Consider the following 19,237-nt stretch of genomic DNA (forward strand, 5'->3'; position numbering starts at 1 on the left):
GAAGTGCATCGATAAAATTTTGATTTTTGGACTTTATCGCGTTTATGTAATTTCACCGCCCGCTGCTAAAAATCAATTCGACGCCCCAATTAGCTCTACATTTGCCCTAACACTGAAGATCGGTGCTAATTCGTCATGCACGTAGTACTGGGTAGTGATGATAGAGTAGCTCAAGTTTCAAGAACACAAGTAGTCGATAGTCTCCTTTGAAGCATATTGGATTTGGAATTGTTAAGCACACACATACGATACAATTTCTCTTCGTTCGTTCATTGTTTACTTCCGTCTGGGCAGTGCAATGTCTTTTGACATTTATCGATGGATTGAACTAACAGGTGGGCTGATTATTGTTTGGCCTATCACATAGCACTAGTAAAAGATACCGACGAAAACATTAAAAAAATCCACAAATTAATGAAAAACAACCGTAAAGTGAAGTTGATCCAGAAAGATATCAAATCAAGATAGCAAATATTATGCTCATATCGTTCACAAATATTTGATTATGAGAATGCTCCATGCGAGCTCACATTGGAGCGAAAACAACAACGAGTTGTTGAGTCACAAATCAGTGAGAACCAATGACCAAAATAAAATCTATACTATATACTATATACTTTAATTGGTATATCTTGAATCGATACATTTTGAATAGGGAAAACAAAATTTAGCCAAAAAATGTGTTTTACTATCATAGGCCAAACAATTATTAGACCACCCGTTACACACGCACACAGACAGGGCAAGTTCTGTTATAGCTGTCGCGCAGGTTTATCGCCTGTGCCGTCCCAAATATGCTTTACAGTGTGGGCACGTATGATGTACATCCATACATTCGTCAATGCAGCAAGGTATTAGGCAGCATCCTAACCAGCATCTAAAATTACATGAAATAAATTATACAAATTATTAAATGAATATTTATAAGATTTAAAAAAACACTTAAATTTAACAGAACTTGTGCGAAGATAGACGGACAAAAATTGTAAGTTTGCTTGAAAATTTTGATAGGCACTGGAACGAAAATTGGATTTTCTAGTGGTTCTAAATAAATGGTAGGTTACGTTATTTCCTTTGATCATTCTTTTCGACTTTTTATGAAATTATCGTAGCTGGTTGTTTAATAAACATCTTAGTAGTATCGTAATATTATTAGTCATCAGCATTGCTCATATCTAATGGTGTTTAAAGGTGTCAAATTATTGCAAAAGGAACGATTTGTTCCACTACATCAAACTGTGTATGTTGGTATATTGTAGTATTTATATTTTTTGGCAGTTCTATATAAAATTCCTCTAAATAAAATAGCTATAGATATTCATTTCAGAAATATTATATGTGTTAAACAAATCTCTTGTTCGTTGAATTATTTGGTGTTGTTCCGTGTTCTGGTGTCCTTCCTTCAGCTCAAACAAGCTAGAGTAAGTGCAAGTGAAAATTTACACGTTTTGTCCTGCGTTTTGCACAGGGGCGAAATGTTTAGCATAGAAATGCTTGGAACGAGGCATACTAAAACGAGGCTACCTAAAAATGACCCGATATATGCGATAACTCTAAAATTTAACGCTTGCTATCATAGCTTCAACTGCCATCACGGGACTAATTTCACACTTTGTTTGTAATTAAATGACTTTCATCCTTCATATACTATTAATTGCTAAACTTAATAAGTTGGATAATATTAAAGTGATTTACTAGATGTAATTAATAATACAATACAAATGAAAATACAAATGACACTCCAAATAACAAAAAACGAATACAACGCAGGATAGTTATATTCAATCCTAGCAAGTCAATTAAAATAGTACAATAGTACTACATACTGCATAAAGATTAACTCTCATATTTATATACGTGACATTGTTGTAGCATCACCCCATTATTCGTTGTAGCTCAGGAACAATCCACGAGACCATTCGTTGAGAGAAACAAATGCAATTTTTGCGGCCTATAGTTCTTGATCGTAATTTAGAGCTAATAACACTTTAAGTTTAAGCCCCTCAATCGCGAGCTCACAGTACCAAGACAGCTTAGAGTGAGCAAATGATGTTATGGGTCATTTATATCACATTTTTTCGTCCTCAAATTTACTCCTAGCCGTCTAAAATCGCTCGCTACGGACAAAAAAAAAATAGTGCGTCTCCCCCATACCCATACTCACCCGAACAATGCGATCAGAAACCCGGACACATAGGCAATCATTCCTGGCGATGTTGTCGTCTTAGTATTCACTTCTGCATGGCAACTGGGGCATATCATGTGTGTCGACTGGGGCCCGATCGGCACGACCGTGGTAACGATCTGTGCTCCGGTCAGTACCGGTTGCTGCGGTGTGAACGGGCTCGACGGAGGGACACCCCCTACGGCTTGCGCATAGCTCGGTGGTGCCGATTGTGGCGGCACGAACCCGTACGGCGGTGGTCCATCTTTAGTCATCTACAAGTTGCCAAAATTAACAAACAAAAAAGGAAGCATTAGCCCAAAATCATTCAACATAACGCTAGATAAATTTTTACTATAATTGAGGTCACGGTAGCTATGTGACGCCGATCAGCAATTAATTTCTTAAGTAGTGTTCAGAATGTATTATGAAAGGAAGCTGTAAATTGGAAAATTTGAGGGGTTGTAGAGTGTCGCTTGTAATATGTCCTTAATTTGTCGTTCGGACAACCAAGATTGCGTTTGTACCTACAAAGTCATACTTGGGCAACGTGTTCTTTCTTCTCTCGTGTAAAAAGAGAAAATAAAACGTTCGAGCCGTGTAACTCCAAACCTCGTGCATGGAACAATGGAACTTACTTTCTTTATGTAGCACAAATAAAACTTGTTCTACTTTTTTTTATAATTAAAATAGCATTCAGTTCAGTACAACATAAATACTTATCAAAACAATAAGTAAATAATTCTTAAACCATTTAGAAAAAAAAATCTGGAACCTTCTAAACCACTTTCTTAAGTTGGCTTCCATTGCTGATAACATGCATTGGCAATTAGTTTAAAGATAAGGAAATGATGAAATAAGCCACAGCGAATTTCAAACGATCATCGCCTGCTAACAATCTTCCGTTGCAAGAGAAATTTCACTGTTGCCTGGTGAGAAGTAGCAACGAAATTTCGACACAACTCCCACTCGCATACACACACAAACGTCCAAGGCCATTGCCGTCCCATCCTGTCCCTTTTCTCGGCTGCCCTTCAAGCGTCACGCATCTGAAGGTCTCGCTCCCAAACCAATAGAACTTTACAGAACGGCCCGGAACGCCCGCCTTTGTGCATCCGCCGTACGTACTACCATGCCATTGTCCCCCCTCCCCTGCCTAAAGCGGGAATTCAATAATTAGCGTTTTGCCTTTGCACACACACATACACATTTTCTGCTCCACGGTTGCTTGTTGTTTTATTCAATAAGCACAGGTGAGCTTGACATGGCCCACACAGTGCTGCCGCTACGGAGCAACAAGCACGGCCAACCACAACGCCAACAACCAAATTAAACACCACTGATAGATGCTCGATTCCCATACAGAGTCCCCATGGTTTACTTTGACTGGTTGACGTAATTCATACCGTTGCGATCCCACATTCTGCAATGAGAACGCTATGTGCGGTGTCTTTCCAGCGCTTGATGAGGGGCCCAGATCGAAGCACCTACACCTCTCGGGCTTATCAAACACTCAGGAAAGATTTTGAACATTCTGACCCTACAAATCTCATCCATCACGGGTGCAATGATGCTACCATACCTTTGTGTGATTAAATCCTCACAAGTGCAGCTGCGTTACTCTCTTCGTTCGGTGGCAGCTTGGGCGATCCTCAGACTGGCGTGTTTCGCACTCGATGATGACGCTTATTGTCGGAGGTTGTGCAAATTCGTTGCCTTTGGCGTTGGCCGTTTCACCTTCCGGTGGAATGTGTTATACTTGCTCAACGAGAACTGTGCTCTCCAATCGACGGTAGGTCCGCAATATTTACCCCTTTTAAGGAACTTGCGCTAATAAAAACACACGACAGCCGAGGCAACACACAGTCGTCGCACGCACTCTTTTCGATGCTTCCTTCACTGGTGGTGTGTCTATATGACTCAATCGTAGCATGTATTTTTAGTGCTATGTTTTGCGATTTTCTTTTTATTTGTTTCTCTTTTCGTTTATTCGTGCTTGGAACTGCGTTGTTAATAGGTGAAGGGAAAAGGAGGGAGGTGGGGTTTCCTTGTGAAACAAACTGTCAACAATGTACGTTGCCGTTGGTCATTTGTGTGACTCTTTGTATAATAAATTTTATTTTAAAAGTTGTACCTAGCAAGTTAAATAATTTTTAAGAGAAAAAAATGCATTTTTATTCTATTCAAATAATACAATTCTCAATATCACATTAAAGGAAAAGACATTAATAACACCCACAGTATATGACCAAAACATTACCACAGTACATTGAGGTATGAAGAGAAATATTTGCGGGTTTTCTTATTTATGTTGCTCTGCAATATATGATTTTTTGGATATGTTTTAAAATAGCTTGGGGTTATTTGCAATTCATAATCTATATCGAATGATTTTAATCATTTTCGCACGAATATTATTCGTTGCAGATTGCTGTCAATCAGCATACGAATCAACCCTTGAATGCTGTTTGACAGTACCGGCTAATGACAAACGGGTCGAAACGTTGCGGAAAAAAGAAAACAGAACATTTTCTCTTGGATCGGTGCGGATCTGTGCAAAATTCTAAACATGTGCAGTGTTGATAATACGAAACGTATCGCAACCTTCCTGGAGGTTCCGCTTGGAAAAGTGGGATACAATGCTGAAAAGGTATGGTGTTATCTATGAGGCCACAAACATATTGACCTAACGTAGTGGTCGGTAATTATTTGCGGCCGGAAGAGCCAAAGTTTAGAACAATGCTCGTAGAGTTCCACGAGAAGAATCAATTGGACAAATAAAATGTAAAAAAAAATTGGAAAAGCTCTATGAAATATATGAAGACAATTTTCACCGTCATTCAAACCGTCGTTCCTTGCCGTAGTTTGCTGATCATTGGACTTAACGCATTGCTATTCTTTCAGATCCTGACGAGAACGAAATCCGCTCAAGAACCAAGCATTTCTGGGTTTTCCTCAATCATCCAGTCTTTAATCCGAGAGTCGAAAAAGTCGTCGGTTCGGCAGGCTCATTCCGATTTCGAAACAGAATGCCAGATATTGCAGTGGCTGGATTACGCCGTACTGTTTGTGGCTCCTTCAAACAAGGACAAACACACCGCCAAGAGCCTGCTGGACGTAAGTTTCATTATGGCCACCCGAAAGCACCACGGTGGTGGGAAGCCTGTTCTAAAACATCTGTAAATCCCTTTTTCAGGAACTTAATTTCTACTTGCAAAGCAGATCCTATTTGGTAAATGATACTCTCAGCGTAGCGGATGTAGTAGTGTTCCATACCATCCACGAGACTATGGTAAGCCATTCAGCATATCGATTGGTCGTCGGACTTTTAGTTTCCTCAGCATTTTTCTCATCAATTCCCTTCCACCACATTGCAGGCCAATCTTCAACCGCTCGAAAAGGAAAACTTCCTTAACGTTTCCCGGTGGTTCCATCACCTTCAGCAATTGGGAGAGGTTCGTCAAGGAAAAAATCTGCTAAACTTTTCAACCCTGCAGCTGCTAGAATGGGCTACTGGTACTCATACCTAAACCTTGGTTTTATGGTTCTATCCCCTTCAAGAGTTTTGTTAAAATTTAATGAAATTATTATAGCTCTTTTTTGCGTGGGCTATTTCATTGGCCAGATTAAGTTACCTGGCCGTGGACGGAACACGGTAAAAAAAAGTTATAATTATTTTCTTTTTATTGAAACTTCTGTAACTTCTAAAGCTAGAAGCAAGTGTCTCAAATTGATTTGTAATAAATTATGTGTACCCTAATTTTGATGTGTAGCTTTAAAATTTTCCTAATTATTTTTTAAATAATTTTAATAGTATATTTTCAGAGCAATGGTTTGGTATCGAAAGTTAAAAATTCGCAGTAAGTTTTGAATACTTTCACACTATGATTCTAAGTTAAAAACAGTCTACATTTAATGTTATTTACTATTACTAGTTGATTTGGGCCTGTTACAATGAACCATGAATTCCTAGGAACTACTAGTTCCGCCCGGAATCGGTCGGAGTTGCTACCGTCAGGAGTCGGTTCCGACCGGTGTCGAAGCCGTCCGGAGTAAGCCGAAATCAGAATCAAACTGGATTCGCTGCGACAGCATCTTTGTTCTGGTCCCAACATTGACTAACTCCGGTGGACGCAGATTTCAGCTGACTCCGGACGACTCCGGACGATTCTGATTATGGTGGACCTGCTTGCCTGAGTCAGAACGGAGTTGATTCCGGATTTTTTTAACTTTACCTATCGCTAAACTGGTGACGAAACCATATCTGTCCTGGAACCAATCACAAGCCTGTATCGATCCTGAAGCCGATCTCGTACCCGTACCGGTCCTTAAATTGATACTAAATCCACACCGGTCCGGAAACAGCTCTCGATTTTATTCCGGCCCTGAACTTGTACGGCAACCTGTACCGGGTCCACAATGAAATGTGAACCTATGTGGTTCTGGGACAGATACAGTGTGGCTGTTTCGATCCAGTAACTGATTCCACGGCTCGAAAAACGAAACCGACTGTTTATTATTATTGTTTTATTATTACTTTAAAATATTTGATAGTTACAACGGAAATGTAATGAAAAGTAAATTAGGACAAAAACTATAGAAATTGATTAGGTAGATTTGCTCTTCGAAATTCATCTTTTGCTCGGATTCATTACACACAAGAAAAGTGAAAATCGAAACACAAAACAAAGCAAACACTTAAAGGAAGATACTCCAAGTATAAGGCTCCAAATGAGTGAAAAGACAATCTAAGCGCATACGATACGTTAGGCAGTCATGTGTACATGTCATTTAAAACACTTTCACACTTTCTTGACTCTTTCTTTGGGAAATGAACTTTATGTGATAAGGATTGGACTATATAGCTTCCGTTTTGAACAAATCCAATTTGAATAGTTCATTTCGTATAAGAAAGAGTCAAGATTGTGTCCCAAAATTATGAGAATTCCTGAAAAATGAAGTGCAAATCGTTTATCGTTTTACATACTCACACTTACGCGTACTGCAATTTGTACTTTGATTTCGGTTACAAGTTTTTTTTCTGTTGATGTTTTACAAGATGCATGATGCATGCATGTTTTACAAGTTATTTTTACATATACTTCCTACGTTGGGTCTTCATTTTCTTGCTGTATTTTCAAATAAACTTTAGCAGAATTTTCTATTTGTAGAAGAATTGTTTCTACCGTATCCAATCTCAACCTAATTTTCAACCTAATTTACCGTAAACCTGAATTTATATTAAAGGCGATTTCACGTACTGCCTTGTGTGTAAAAACCCTACATTTTTCTATTAGCTTGCTCGTTAGCTGCTATATGGGATAATAAAGTTGAATTACTCCGCAGATGGCATACAGATATGAATTCATAGTGAATCGATCGCAATTTAGTTTCATTTTTAACATTATATTCAGCACCACCTGTATCTTTTAGCGATGCATCCACTCACATGTTCCCCATACCGGTCAACCATAAAGTACCGTTGGTTGGATGATTAAAGACGCTCATATAAGCTCATTAAGTGAGTTTGACCCTGGCGTAGGATGCTCTCAAACTGTCCGTGGAGGAGCATCTTACTATCCAACGTAAGGCCCAAATATTTCCATTTGCTAGTCCATTGGACCAGAAAACCATTAATCTGAACCCTGCTGCGCTTAGTTGGAACCAAAGACCGTCGGCATCGATGTGAGACAATCATGATCAGCGTCTTGGCCACGTTGACACGGGTTTTCCAGCTTATAGCATACTGTACAAAGGCGCGACGGCTCACCTCTGCCAGTGATCTACCCTTCACCGCAATAGCAGTATCTTCTGCGAAGTACAACAGTGGACCCAGCAAACTACCCTGCGGCACACCGGCTGAAAGCAAATGCAAGGTTTAGAGCTTTGTACCTAGTGCTACTCTGACAAGTTTTTGGAAGTCCACTGTGACAGGCATTGTCAAATGCCTTTTCGAAATCTAACATTGCGACCACCGTGAACGTGGCCTCTCTCTTGTTGTTTTCGAAAAGTTGGTTTAACCTAAATAACTGGTGAGTAGTAGAGTGATCAGAACGGGAGCCAAATTACTCCTCAGGAATATGATCAAGTGTCTCCACAGTTTCCTGAAGACACCCAAGTATCACTCTCTCAAACAGCTTCCCTAGGAAGGAAAGCTGGTTGATTAGACGGTAGTTTAAGGGATTCGTGGGGTCTTTTCTGGGTTTGAAAATGGGAACTACCCTTGCCCACTTGCATGCTTCAGCTCAGCTCAAGACACCTTTGAAAGTTATTGCTAATGAAGCAGATGGCCCTCTCTGCGAAGTTCATTGTAGGATGTTGAGAACCCCATCGAAACAAGGAACCTTCATGTTCTTGACTGCTTCAGCGCTGTCCTGATCCGTCCAGTCGTGACTCTACCGTCTTGGCGTACCGTGTACTGCGCCTCGTCGACTAAGAATAAGCTAGTAAGTATCTCTGCCTTGTAGAAGCTAGGCATACAGTGGAATCCCTCATAACGAGTTTAATCCGTTCCAATGATTCACTCGTTATGCAGGAGGCTCTTTTTCATACAATTTGTGTGAAATAATTGGTTCCAGATCTTGAAAAGTGCAGGTATATAGAAATTGTATGTATCACAACCATACGGAACATCTCCAAATAGCAACAGTGATGCATTGATCAATTATTAATATCGAAATTCTCGCCTACAAGAGCAAGTAGATCAAGAATGCATGCAAGAACACACTCATCAATACACCTCACACTTGTGACATACGCTTGTTAGGGAGGTACACTACACAGTAAAATCCACATCCTGCATTTTTCCACGACCGAAGCCAAAGTGAGCCTCTCATATTGTTAAATAAGAAGGAATAAAATGGAGCAATCAAACTAAAGACACTTACTCTACCTGTCGATGAGCGCAGAACTGCACAGCAAGTGTATTTGCTTTGGCTGCAAGTGTAAACCCTGGTTTGGTTGTCAGCAGAACTGACCAAGAGAGGCTTAAGCCGCTTCCTCAAAACCCTAATCACTTTCCAGAAGGCCAAGGCCCTTGTGTCTATTATTGCCATAGAGAGTCCTTGCGAAAGCCGCAGTTAAAGTTTTACCGGCCGCATCAACAGAGCGTTTAACGTTTTCAATGCAAACCCACTCGATATTGAACCGATCGTTTCGCGAGCAGAAGTATTTGAAGTAACTCAAGGGAGTGCTCTGAAAAAAATTGAAAAAATAAGTTCTGGTATATCTGTCTAAATCATGGCTTTATCGATAAGCTCGCAATGGTTTCAAATCTCAAGGGGACACCACGTCTTGGCAGTACGCAGAACCGTTGACTATCCTGGTATTAGAATTAAACGATATAGCTTCGAGTAGCATTAGCTTCTTGTCACTAAAGCGTTGCGCTCTAGTTGCCTTTTGGACATACGCCGGCGGCTTGTACAAGGCCGAACGAGCATCAATTCCTTCTATCTTTATTTTATTTTAGCAGTAAACAAATAATGTGGTTGGATTGGGAAATTACAACGAATGTGTGCCGCTGCTTTAAAGCAACCCACAAGCAAACAAGCTCCTCCCGCAACAAATAATGTTGTCTGCCCGAAACACAAAGCCCCACATGCATGCAAACCTCTTTGTGAATGAAATCAAGAGCATCTCGCGCATGCTGTCCCACCAGATACTGTGCGCCGATGCGCCGTCGGTTGTGTGTTTTATTGCATTGAAGCATAACAACAGCTACTACTGGCAATGTGTGTGTTGGAGCCGCATTCTCTCGCCTTGGTTTTCGCCCAATTCTCAAGAGCATCATCTCGTGTATCGTGAAACAAACCAAATGGTGAATCATTTCGATTCATGGCACACCACCCTATTCCATGCAACGCGACGCAAGAGCTTCTTTAACAACGGTTCTGGCGTTTGTAGAAGCGACAGCGCAGAATTTTGAGCCCAGCCTTGGCAGGCCCCAGAGCTGGCTATAGTTCCACTTGGGCTCTCGATTGGAAAGCAGGAAGGCAGGCAGTGAGGAACAACAAAACACACATCTGCATTCCGGGTGTTTGCGTTCATTTTGCCGGTAGTGTTCCTTTCAACCCCTGTCCACCACTCCACATCATCACTCCCCCTCCCCTCCCCCATCTCGGTTGATGGTTCGGTCGCACGCGTTTCAGTTCATTTGCTCAGCTGCCCCCGCCGCTGAAGGCTTCCATCAGTGCGCCCCAATCCATGCGCACCATACCACTCCATGCGCGTCGCGCTTCACGCTGCTTGTGGGTAAGCGCATCTGTTCTGAACATTTCTCCACCAACGGTTTGCAACGGCGTTTGTTTGGGTGGTGGTTTCGCGCTAGCGGTTAGCGGTGGTAGTGTTCTTTGCCACACACTAGATCACCCCACCCCATCCCTCTTTGAGGACTTATCTTCCAGTCAGAACGCGCGCATATTGCCGAAGGGATGTCCGCTTAATCGCGCGCGCATCGCACACTCTCCTCGCGCGTCTCGTCGCGTTGCTCAGTCCGCCGGTGGTTCACGCCGGGTTGCGATCGTACGCTGTTATTGGTCCACGGTTTGAGTCTTCAGCGAACCACATCTCTAACGGGTGTGCCTGCCTGTGCGTCTTCGGAGGCGTTCTGTTGTGTTCATATTTATCACTCTCACTTTCGTTACTCCCTCTGTCTGTACTCTCCCGGGGATGCTGTACGCGGGCCTGGTGCAGTTCGCGCTGGATGATCGTGGTGATCGTGTGTGACGTCGACGTGATCTTGGAGCAGCAGCAGGCTACAAAGCCGTAGTGTTGTACTATCAAAAATTCGGTTCACTTTTCGACGCCAAAACACGGTTTCAGTGTCGATGATTGCGTGCACGCTTTGCCCATTGCCCGTTAATACACCGATTTTAAACCGCGCCTAATCAATTACGTTCACGCACGAAAACTAGGCCGTCGACGCTTCCGGAGTGATCGCATTGCGTTAGTGAGGTTTTGCGCTGTGCATTTGTGCTTTGTTGGGCATCATCTTAGTGTGTGAGTGTGTTTTTGGAGTGAAAAAGAGGAATTATTATGCTGCAGCAAATACATGAGCTGCCTGTACAAACGTTATGATACACGAGCCCGGAGAGAAAATACAAATATTCGACAGATCCCGTAAGACAGAAGTACCGAATCCAGTTACGGTGTAGTGTTGACCAGGCAAATCATGAGCAACAACTACACGGCCGACAATCTCGGCCGCAGCCCCGAAGAGGATGGGGTTTTCTGCTCCAGTGAAATATCGATCGTGGCCGCATCGAGCGCTACCTTTATCGCGGTACTTGGAACAATCGGTTTGTTTGTTGTCTATTTATATCCTAACCACTTTAACGCCATATGTGTAAAGCGGGCGCCTCTTCCCTAATAGTTGGTTCTTGTTTTCTTCCACACACGAATCGGTTCAAAATTGCTGGGAACCGTACCGGTGATCAACAGGAAATGTGACCACGCTGCTAGCGCTCGGCCGGAACCGAGCCGTGCGACAACGGCGCCGTCAACCGACCACCGCATTCGTCATGTCGTTAGCCACCGCGGATCTCCTGTTCTGTGTCGCCGTCATGCCGCTCATGGCCCTTCGATACGGTCGCCGAAGATGGCCCTTTGTCAGTGACAGCTTATGGTGCCGACTGTTTCCAGTGGCACTGTACGGGACGGTCGCCACCTCCGTGTTAAGCTTGGTGGCCCTGACCGTCAACCGGTATGTGCTGATAGTACATCCCGCCTGGTACGGGGCAGTCTATCGAACGGCCGGTATGGTGCCGCTTCAGCTGGCTATTTGTTGGGCCATTCCGTACGGTTTAATGGTGAGTTGAATTGAACTGCAGCCCGATGTGTGTGGTGTATTCCAAATGTATACTATAAATTTGATGCCCTGCCGCTCTCGATTGCTAGGCTTTGCCACTGTTCGAACTCTGGGGTCGGCTAGGGTTCGATCGTCGAACGTTCTCTTGTACGGTGTTACCCTCGATCACTTCGATCGGGAAGTTTTCTGCCAGCCCGAAGAAGTTCATTTTCATCGTGGGATTCGCTCTGCCATTCTGTGCCATCGTCCTCTGCTACACGGCCATCATCGGTGCAGTGCGAAGGCAGCGTCGTCATATGCAGCGGTATGTGGTCAAACCAGTGGCTGCAACATCGGCTGCTTCCACGCCTGGCAGCATTGCCGCACCGAGCAACGACGATGATGAGCGGCATCTGACACGAACAACGGCCGCTATATTCGGGTGCTTCATGCTTTGCTTTCTGCCACTTACGATCGCCAATGTGCTGTTGGAGGATGCTGAATCGGTGGGTGAGGCGGGTGATGTGCATGTGCTGGCATCGATTCTCACTTGGCACTCGGCCGTACTTAATCCCTTCATCTATGCGCTGGGTAGTCGCCATTACCGGTAAGCATCACAGAGAAGTAAAGCATTCTAGTAAATTAGTTATTATTTATCAGCTTGTTAGTTAATCACAAATGTGTGTAAATTCTCTAATCATAGAAACGCTTACTGGGCCGTCTTACGCTGTGCAGATTGCAAGAGTACTAAATCCCAACAAAGAATAACATTTAGTAGACATCAATCACCTACGACGCCATGTGCAACTAAATCCACTAAGATGGGAAGTTGCACTGCTGAAAACACCGGAAGTGGAACACAAAATAATTCGGACGTATAACGAACGCCAAATCATATCTAAAGAGCTAGATCCCAAGCCATATGTAGATTAAATAAAACCGATACTTTAATTTTTATAATGTTGTCTTTGTTTGTTGTTGTTTGTCTCTCTGTTTGTTGTGCGTTGCATTCTGAATCCAAATGGCTGGCCCGGTGACTGATTTCCTTGAAACAGGATCTTAGAAAGAGAAGGCTTTGCATTCTTCTACTATGCTACACACCTATTGGATATTAATAATTTAGATTTTAGAAAGTTTAAAAGGTAAAATAAGCCAAATAAGACAAATAACAACAGCACTACACAATGCAATGTCTGTGTGCCCATCCATTTAATTGTTAAACAATTAAACAATCTCCATGATCCATGGCCAGAGAGCAAGTTTCTTGGTATTATGGAAGATGTTCACGAATTGATCTACAACTTATCTTAGTCAAAGATCAGCTGCATCAGGTCTTTGAACTGATCCGGAGTTTGCCCTGACACAGGAATTGATACCATGAGGCTTTGACATTTCGAGAACTTTGTTTAGCACTAGCAGTTGTTGATAAATTAGAAGCAGAAATCAAGCTATTATAACATAACGCGAAATTTTATTACAATCCGAACTGCATTGAATTTCGTTTGCCTGCTGACTATTGAGTTTTTTCTTCTTATTCTTCTTCAACTTTTGTCCTAACGACCTTACATGCGGTAATGCCGGCCTATACAAGCTGACTATAGTTATAAGTACCACGTAGCTAGCCAGTCAATCCTTGCTTCGAGGAGACTGTCTGGTTAGGAATCGATTCTGTCCGACCTTGTAGGAGCCGACGCATCTATCGAATAGACTCTGATTTTTGAATATGTTATTTTTAGTTGGCACGTTTTTTGATACAAAATAAAACCAGATTTTTTCTTAACCCTGTCAATGGCAACCATAAAATATTAGACGTGTAATGTACAGTTCTCAAAGCTATGATAGCTAAAAACTGATTTTTTATGTTTTTTTTTTAAATCCTTTCAATTTTGAATAGCTATAGCTTAAAAACGTTAGCGAGTTGAACCAATGTATGCACAGTTATGGAAACTGCATTAGTTTATTCAATTTTCTTCAGAATATTGCATCGATATTGGATTACGCATTCAAAAGTTATAAGCCTCCAAAGTCGCTGGCTACCCGTGTAGTCCGGATGCCTGGAATAGGGGTATTATAAAAATTAATTCTAAAAAACAGGTTAGTTATACTCAAACAAAATTTACTAAAAAATCCAGAGTAAGACGGCTATGGTTTACACACATATTCCAAATTTCAAGTCAATCGAATTCCTAGTATCAGAGAAATCAGCAATTAAAATCGATTTGGCTACCCGTGGGTCCTTTCATCTTTTGCTGAGACTACTGTACACACTGTTCTATATGCTGGAATTACAATACACGGGGCCCCTACATTGACGGGGCCCCCCGTGGCCTCTCAGTCCGCGTACCGTTAAATCCGCCACTGAATGAATGATAGCGTTTTTTTTTTTTAATGACAATTTGCTCTTAAAACCGTTTTTTGCAGCACGCATTGTCAACTTTGTATTGAACCGTCATTTCTCAACGCACGGATAAAAGGTACCCGGAAAAACGGCGCTCCACTGTATCCATAAAAAAATCGAAAGGTGAGCATAACTTCACTGGTTTGCTCATTTTTAACAATTAAATAATTAAGGCTGTCAAACTCATGTTCCAAAGTGCCAAAAATCCACTAAACGACCACTAACGGGTTCTAACCGGCTCAAGGTCTCAACCTAAAGGGAATCTAAAAAGACTTCGTTTATCAGACGGCAAACGATTCATGTATTCTAAAAATAGCAACAAAAACTGGTGGCGCCACCTGTTGGTGGGATGGACACACACTAACAACCATTATTCAAATCTCCAGAAATGTTGCAGGGACATCCAGAAATATTGCCATTGAACAAATATTAAACAAATACTCGGGCCTTGCGTTTGCGTTCATGTGCGAATTCCGATCGTAGCGTTTGTATACACAAGCACTAAAGTTAAAGCTTTATTTATTAAAATGAGGGAAAATTAAAAATCTATACAAAATATATAATCGAACACTATACTTCAAATTATTTACTAGTTTGTCTAATAGATACCACTTTGTACTCATTATTATATTGTTATCCTTTTTTGCATTTGTTTCCCTAACCTTCTATGTATATTGCATATTGATTTTACTGCTTGGGTTACACAGGCCGTTGGCGACATAAGCATAGTGCGTATCCGCGACCGAAAACATGCTATGTGTGGATGCGCCTTAACTTCTAACACATTTGACAGTTCTCGCTCTGGAGAAACGAATGTTTGTTTTGATCGTCCATTACAAAAAAAAGAAAAACACAAGTGCGCATTATAACATTACTGTTAACTCTATTCGCGTTTACTTGGAAATATTCATCAATTTACATCATCATCCATCGTTTCGTTATCGTTTTGTGCTGCACATTTCATCAGAGGTAAGAGTTTTTGATGAATTACTGGCATTTGCTAAACGTCCGAACAAGTGAGATCGAAGCTCGAGACCATCCAGTTTTCATACGATCGTTATTTCCAACACGTGCGTCATCTCTAGGCAATGGCAACGAAGGATGGAGTTGATTTTCAGCACCACCTTTACTACTACGTGATCGGGCTAGTTCATAATACGTACGACTACTCCATACTCTATGAAGGAAACGTAGGAAGGAATCAAGGAACGTACAAAGCATTGGACGATGTGATCTTGAAAATCCACCTTGACCGAGAACGGGAGCACAATGAAGGACTCTACTTGTTCCAGGCAAAACAACGGATGGACGAGTCATTAACGCTATCTATTCAGGACATGCTGCATCATAAAGTCAAGATTTCGAAATACATAGATTCCTACGTCCAATACAGCAAATCAGAAGCATGCAGTCGAGACGGTAAACCCACTGAAATGATATACTGGACGTCGGACGGTTTGCACTCAACTACATTGGCATTCATGGAGGAACATACCAGCAAAGAACCACATTTGAAGCTCACGATAGACACCATCAGGAAATATTCGATAAAACAGTGGAAAGCTCTGCTTATGTTTGATACGGCTCAGAAGCTGGCTAACCACTGCACGCTATCAAAACAAGATGTGTCTAAACCGCAAACGTATCTGTCCAAATCGATGGCACAATCATTTGCTCACGAAATCATTGAGATGATGGAACCAACAGCTAAATCGGAACAAACTGAACAACCAATAGTGAAGTTTCGTGAACAGTTTCTACAAGGCAGCACGAGTCTGTCGGAAAATGCAAAACAATTTCGGTTAAGTTTTATCATCGCATGTCAAATGCAACATAAAAATCCCAATACCAAATTTGACCTAAGCAGTTTAAGGACGGTCACATTTTCGACTGACGCTTTTCAAATCCAAAATCTCAATGCTGAGTCCGCTGAACAGTGTGGATTCCAGTACAATGGCTTGGAGGAAGATGAATTAAACTGGTTTTTCGAACATTTTATATTTTACGTAAATGTACCGAAAAACGAAAAAATGATCACAGCTATTAACAATCTGTTTCGCAACCAATGGGACGAACACATGTTTCACAAATACTTGATAAAGGACCGCCCAGAGACAAAAAAAGATAAAAAGCTACAACAAGTGAAAGCCTTGGTAGAGTCGATAATGAAGATGAAAGAGCTTAAAAGCAAACTAGTCGTGATTCCGCCCAAAGGTATAGATTTTAAAAAGGAAAGTCTCGACAAACTATGCTCAGGAATCGAGGCGTATTTTCAGAAAGGCCCAAATGAGCTTACCATCTTATCGAGACCGAAAGTCGAATGGACGGCAGCACGGATACAATCTAAATATGAAAAACATGCAGTAGTTGTTAGTAATGCAATGGAAATGAAATATTTGCTTGACACACTGAACCGTATTAAGAATGTTGAGTTCGGAGACTGCCTTATTAGTGGAGAAGTAAAATATATCTTACTTCTACAAGTACCCATCAGTGCTGAAAAAGATTCGAAAATGATGCTCGAATTAGTACCGAATGTAAAATTGATACTGATTGTTGAAGGTAACACTCTTCAAACGTCGTTATCCTCGCCTTTAATAACAGATGATGTTGTGCTTGACGATGTGATTGTAAATTATGAACACCTCGAGTTGAAACGTGTAAGTTTTGACGCGAAGAATATGACTCTTTCCAACTGCATAAGGAAAAAATCCATTGATAGTAGTGAGAAGCTGGCGGAATTGAGTATACTTAAAAATATCGTAGTTAAATCGGATTTTTACGAACATAACGAGCAAAACTACATCGAGCGTAGCCTGATAAGAGATGGGGGAAAGATTGTGACCCACAGCGAGCTGATCCTCAATGAAGGATGTGCTGTATCTATTATTTGTGACACAGCTGGCCAAGGAAAGACCATTGAGCTATTACGGATCGCTAAAATAGCACACGGTATTGAGAGTAGAATATGTCTGTACATACGAGCGAAAACAATAGCCAAGAGTGTTGTTACCCAAGCTGAACAACCGTCTTCGCTCGAAGGATTGCAATTAATGCAAACATTGTTATACATTACACCGCGAAGCGCTTTGATTGACGACATCGTCAATCAATGTTTAGCTACAGCCCAAGTATGCTTTTTGATCGATGGGTTTGATGAGATAGTGGAGACGTATCAAACACTAGTCATCAAATTTCTGCAAAAGATTCTGCAGTGCCAATCCTGTTTGTTGATCATAGCTACAAGAAATGAATCGGTTCCAATTTTACGAAAAGCTTTCAAGAACGCTTCCTACTATAATTTGGCAACGTTTCCGTATGAAAAATATTTTAAACAACTTTGGCTTAGTGATGCAAATCCTGACATGATCTCTCCGGAAGTACAACGGAATGTAGACATTTTTATTTCCAATTTTGATCAACTATTGAAAGGAGTCGGATGCAAATCATTCCTAGAAGTGCCTCAGTTGTGCAAAATCATGGGTATTATATATCAAGACCGCATTCGGAAGCCAAACATTCAGTGGCATACAAATTATGAAATTGGCTCCATCTACAATACTTTTCTGCAAAGCCAGTTTGAGAATACACTGCGCGGAAAGTTTGATGAAATGGACAAGCTACACGTACTGGCTAAAGAACTGATACAAAAAGAATTTTACGCGAAACATTCACAGTTGGCGTGCGAGCTTGAATATAATTGTTGCAATAATCCCAAGCAGTACGAGCAGATGGCACATTTTGGCTTAATAATGATTCAGCTCGATGCTTCGGAGTGTGTCGACTTTATGCATCGCACGGTGATGGAATATTTTCTGGTGCGGAATTGCTTATTAGATGATGTCGATAGAGAAATGTTTTTTAACTTTCTTCGGCGCTATTTCTGCGTCTCGCGGGCAAACATTGCGGATAAATTTATTGACTTTTTCCTTCACGATTTGAAATGTCTTACGTCGCACAAAAAGCACATCATTAGTTCATACCTTTATAGCAGCTCTAATATTCTTGCAACGTGCATCAGAATGGCGTTAAACAATGCCACTTTCAATACGTTGCGGATGCTGCTGTCGGTCGCTCCTAAGGAGTTGCTCCGAAGCGTACATTTCCGCTTTGGAGGTATCAACAATCCGCAAGGCAATCAATTTGACGAGAAGAATGAAATCAATCTAAAACGGCTCGGAGAAAGGCAGACGATTCTGTTACTAGAGACGCTTAAAGAATGCGACGATGAATACGATGATGCTGATAATGACAGTGATGATGAGAATGAGGACCGAAGCATACTGCAACGCATGTTATTTGAAACCAACCCTGACGAAGAAGATACACTGGAGGTAGCTCTAAGAAAACCGTTCCCGGAGGTATTCGATTGGTTTGTAGCGTACTGCACGGAACATTTCAGCTTGGATATTCAGCGCTACCTAACTGCGCGAATTCCAAGATATGCGCGAACAATTATCAGACACTGTTATGCGGAGAATAAGGAAAAGATTATTGATAAGCTTATACAGCTGTGTGCAGCCACGCCACGCAGAGACTTCGTTCGAGATTGCTTTCAAAGTTTCGATTTACTTGGGGAACTTATTAACAGTATTGAAAGTGTACCGCAAGGGAAACAATTCAAAGAAGCTGATCGTTTAGATTTAACACAGAAAGTTATCTCATTGCTGGATTTATATCAAGATAATGAAATGCTGCTTCTATTTAAAGAGCAGTCCAAACAACGAGTAGAACACTTACAAAATGAGACTATAAGATCATGCATAAATCACTGGATTGATAAATAATCTTTTGAGCCTTTATATTTCTTCTTATTTATTATTTTTATATATAACAATCGTCAAATAAAAGGTCAAATCGTGCCTAAACTATATGTCACTTTTACTCACCT

At 41.4% G+C, this 19,237-nt stretch overlaps 4 protein-coding genes across 6 annotated transcripts; 3 read left to right on the top strand and 1 right to left on the bottom strand.

Annotated features, from left to right (window-relative positions):
• Positions 1–205: 205 nt before the first annotated feature.
• Positions 206–4,196, bottom strand: LOC121593122 (LITAF domain-containing protein). Of its 2 annotated transcripts, none has more exons than XM_041915216.1 (3): positions 3,747–4,196; positions 2,165–2,439; positions 206–877 (listed from the first exon to the last, which is right to left on the bottom strand). In XM_041915216.1, exons 2-3 carry the CDS (start codon positions 2,437–2,439, stop codon positions 772–774), a joined length of 381 nt encoding a protein of 126 aa, XP_041771150.1. In that variant the 5' UTR covers positions 3,747–4,196; the 3' UTR covers positions 206–771. The 2 variants fall into 2 exon arrangements, with proteins under 2 accessions (XP_041771150.1, XP_041771151.1); XM_041915217.1 differs by lacking the exon at positions 3,747–4,196 and adding an exon at positions 3,371–3,496.
• A 446-nt stretch (positions 4,197–4,642) lies between these two features.
• Positions 4,643–5,924, top strand: LOC121593681 (eukaryotic translation elongation factor 1 epsilon-1). The gene is made up of 4 exons (XM_041916257.1): positions 4,643–4,814; positions 5,069–5,281; positions 5,361–5,456; positions 5,542–5,924. The coding sequence occupies exons 1-4, from the start codon at positions 4,734–4,736 to the stop codon at positions 5,692–5,694; spliced, it is 543 nt and encodes a 180-aa protein (XP_041772191.1). The 5' UTR covers positions 4,643–4,733; the 3' UTR covers positions 5,695–5,924.
• An 18-nt stretch (positions 5,925–5,942) lies between these two features.
• Positions 5,943–12,884, top strand: LOC121593680 (protein trapped in endoderm-1-like). 2 transcript variants are annotated; one of them, XM_041916255.1, is made up of 5 exons: positions 5,943–6,024; positions 6,100–11,460; positions 11,603–11,970; positions 12,059–12,555; positions 12,652–12,884. In XM_041916255.1, the coding sequence occupies exons 2-5, from the start codon at positions 11,334–11,336 to the stop codon at positions 12,827–12,829; spliced, it is 1,170 nt and encodes a 389-aa protein (XP_041772189.1). In that variant the 5' UTR covers positions 5,943–6,024; positions 6,100–11,333; the 3' UTR covers positions 12,830–12,884. The 2 variants fall into 2 exon arrangements, with proteins under 2 accessions (XP_041772189.1, XP_041772190.1); XM_041916256.1 differs by lacking the exon at positions 5,943–6,024 and having other exon boundaries at positions 11,356–11,444.
• Positions 12,885–15,125: 2,241 nt separating this feature from the next.
• Positions 15,126–19,217, top strand: LOC121594836. The gene is made up of 2 exons (XM_041918543.1): positions 15,126–15,315; positions 15,432–19,217. Exons 1-2 carry the CDS (start codon positions 15,160–15,162, stop codon positions 19,131–19,133), a joined length of 3,858 nt encoding a protein of 1,285 aa, XP_041774477.1. The 5' UTR covers positions 15,126–15,159; the 3' UTR covers positions 19,134–19,217.
• Positions 19,218–19,237: the final 20 nt, after the last annotated feature.

Source organism: Anopheles merus, chromosome 2L, assembly GCF_017562075.2.
Source record: "Anopheles merus strain MAF chromosome 2L, AmerM5.1, whole genome shotgun sequence".
Taxonomy (NCBI): domain Eukaryota; kingdom Metazoa; phylum Arthropoda; class Insecta; order Diptera; family Culicidae; genus Anopheles; species Anopheles merus.